The following is a 516-nucleotide window of genomic DNA, read 5'->3' on the forward strand; positions in this document are numbered from 1 at the left end:
GCTTACACAAGTTGTTGCTGCCGGTGGTGGTGGTGGTGGTGGTGCTTATAGAGCTGCAGCTGGCTGCTGCTTCTCCCTATGTTGCTGCTGCTGCTGCTGCTGCTGTTGCTGCTGCAGCTGCTGCTGCTGCTGTTCTTGATGGTGGTTGTTGTTGCTGCTGCTGCTGTTGCTCGTACTGCTCCTGCTGTTAATGCAGCTGACTCTAGTGTTGCTGCTGCTACTGCTGCTGCTGCTGCTGCTGTTGCTGCTGTTGCTGCTGTTGCTGCTGTTGTTGCAGCAGGTGCTGCTGCCGGTGTTGCTGGCGGTGCAGCTGCTGATGCCTCTTTCGTTGAATCTGCTGCTGCTGTTGCTGCTGCCGTTGCCGCTGCTTTTGCTGCTGCTGCTGCTGTTGTTGCTGCTGCGGCTGTTGCTGCTGCTGTTGCTGCTGCTGTTGCTGCTGCCGTTACGTTTGCGTGTTTGTGCTGAAGTGGTTGGTGGCAGCCGCCGCAGCAACAGCAGCAGCAGCAGCAGCAGCAG

General features: G+C 58.1%; 1 protein-coding gene across 1 annotated transcript in view; it reads right to left on the reverse strand.

Moving 5' to 3' along the window:
- Window positions 1-516, reverse strand: part of EMH_0001570 (uncharacterized protein) — a gene marked incomplete at both ends in the record, with an annotated part of 7,806 nt that overhangs the window by 4,049 nt on the left and 3,241 nt on the right. The window contains one exon of the mRNA XM_013495626.1: window positions 9-461. Coding sequence (XP_013351080.1) covers window positions 9-461 — 453 coding nt within the window. The remainder of the gene's footprint in view (window positions 1-8; window positions 462-516) is intronic.

This window comes from Eimeria mitis, genomic scaffold, assembly GCF_000499745.2.
Source record: "Eimeria mitis Houghton genomic scaffold, Emh_scaff167, whole genome shotgun sequence".
Lineage (NCBI taxonomy): Eukaryota > Apicomplexa > Conoidasida > Eucoccidiorida > Eimeriidae > Eimeria > Eimeria mitis.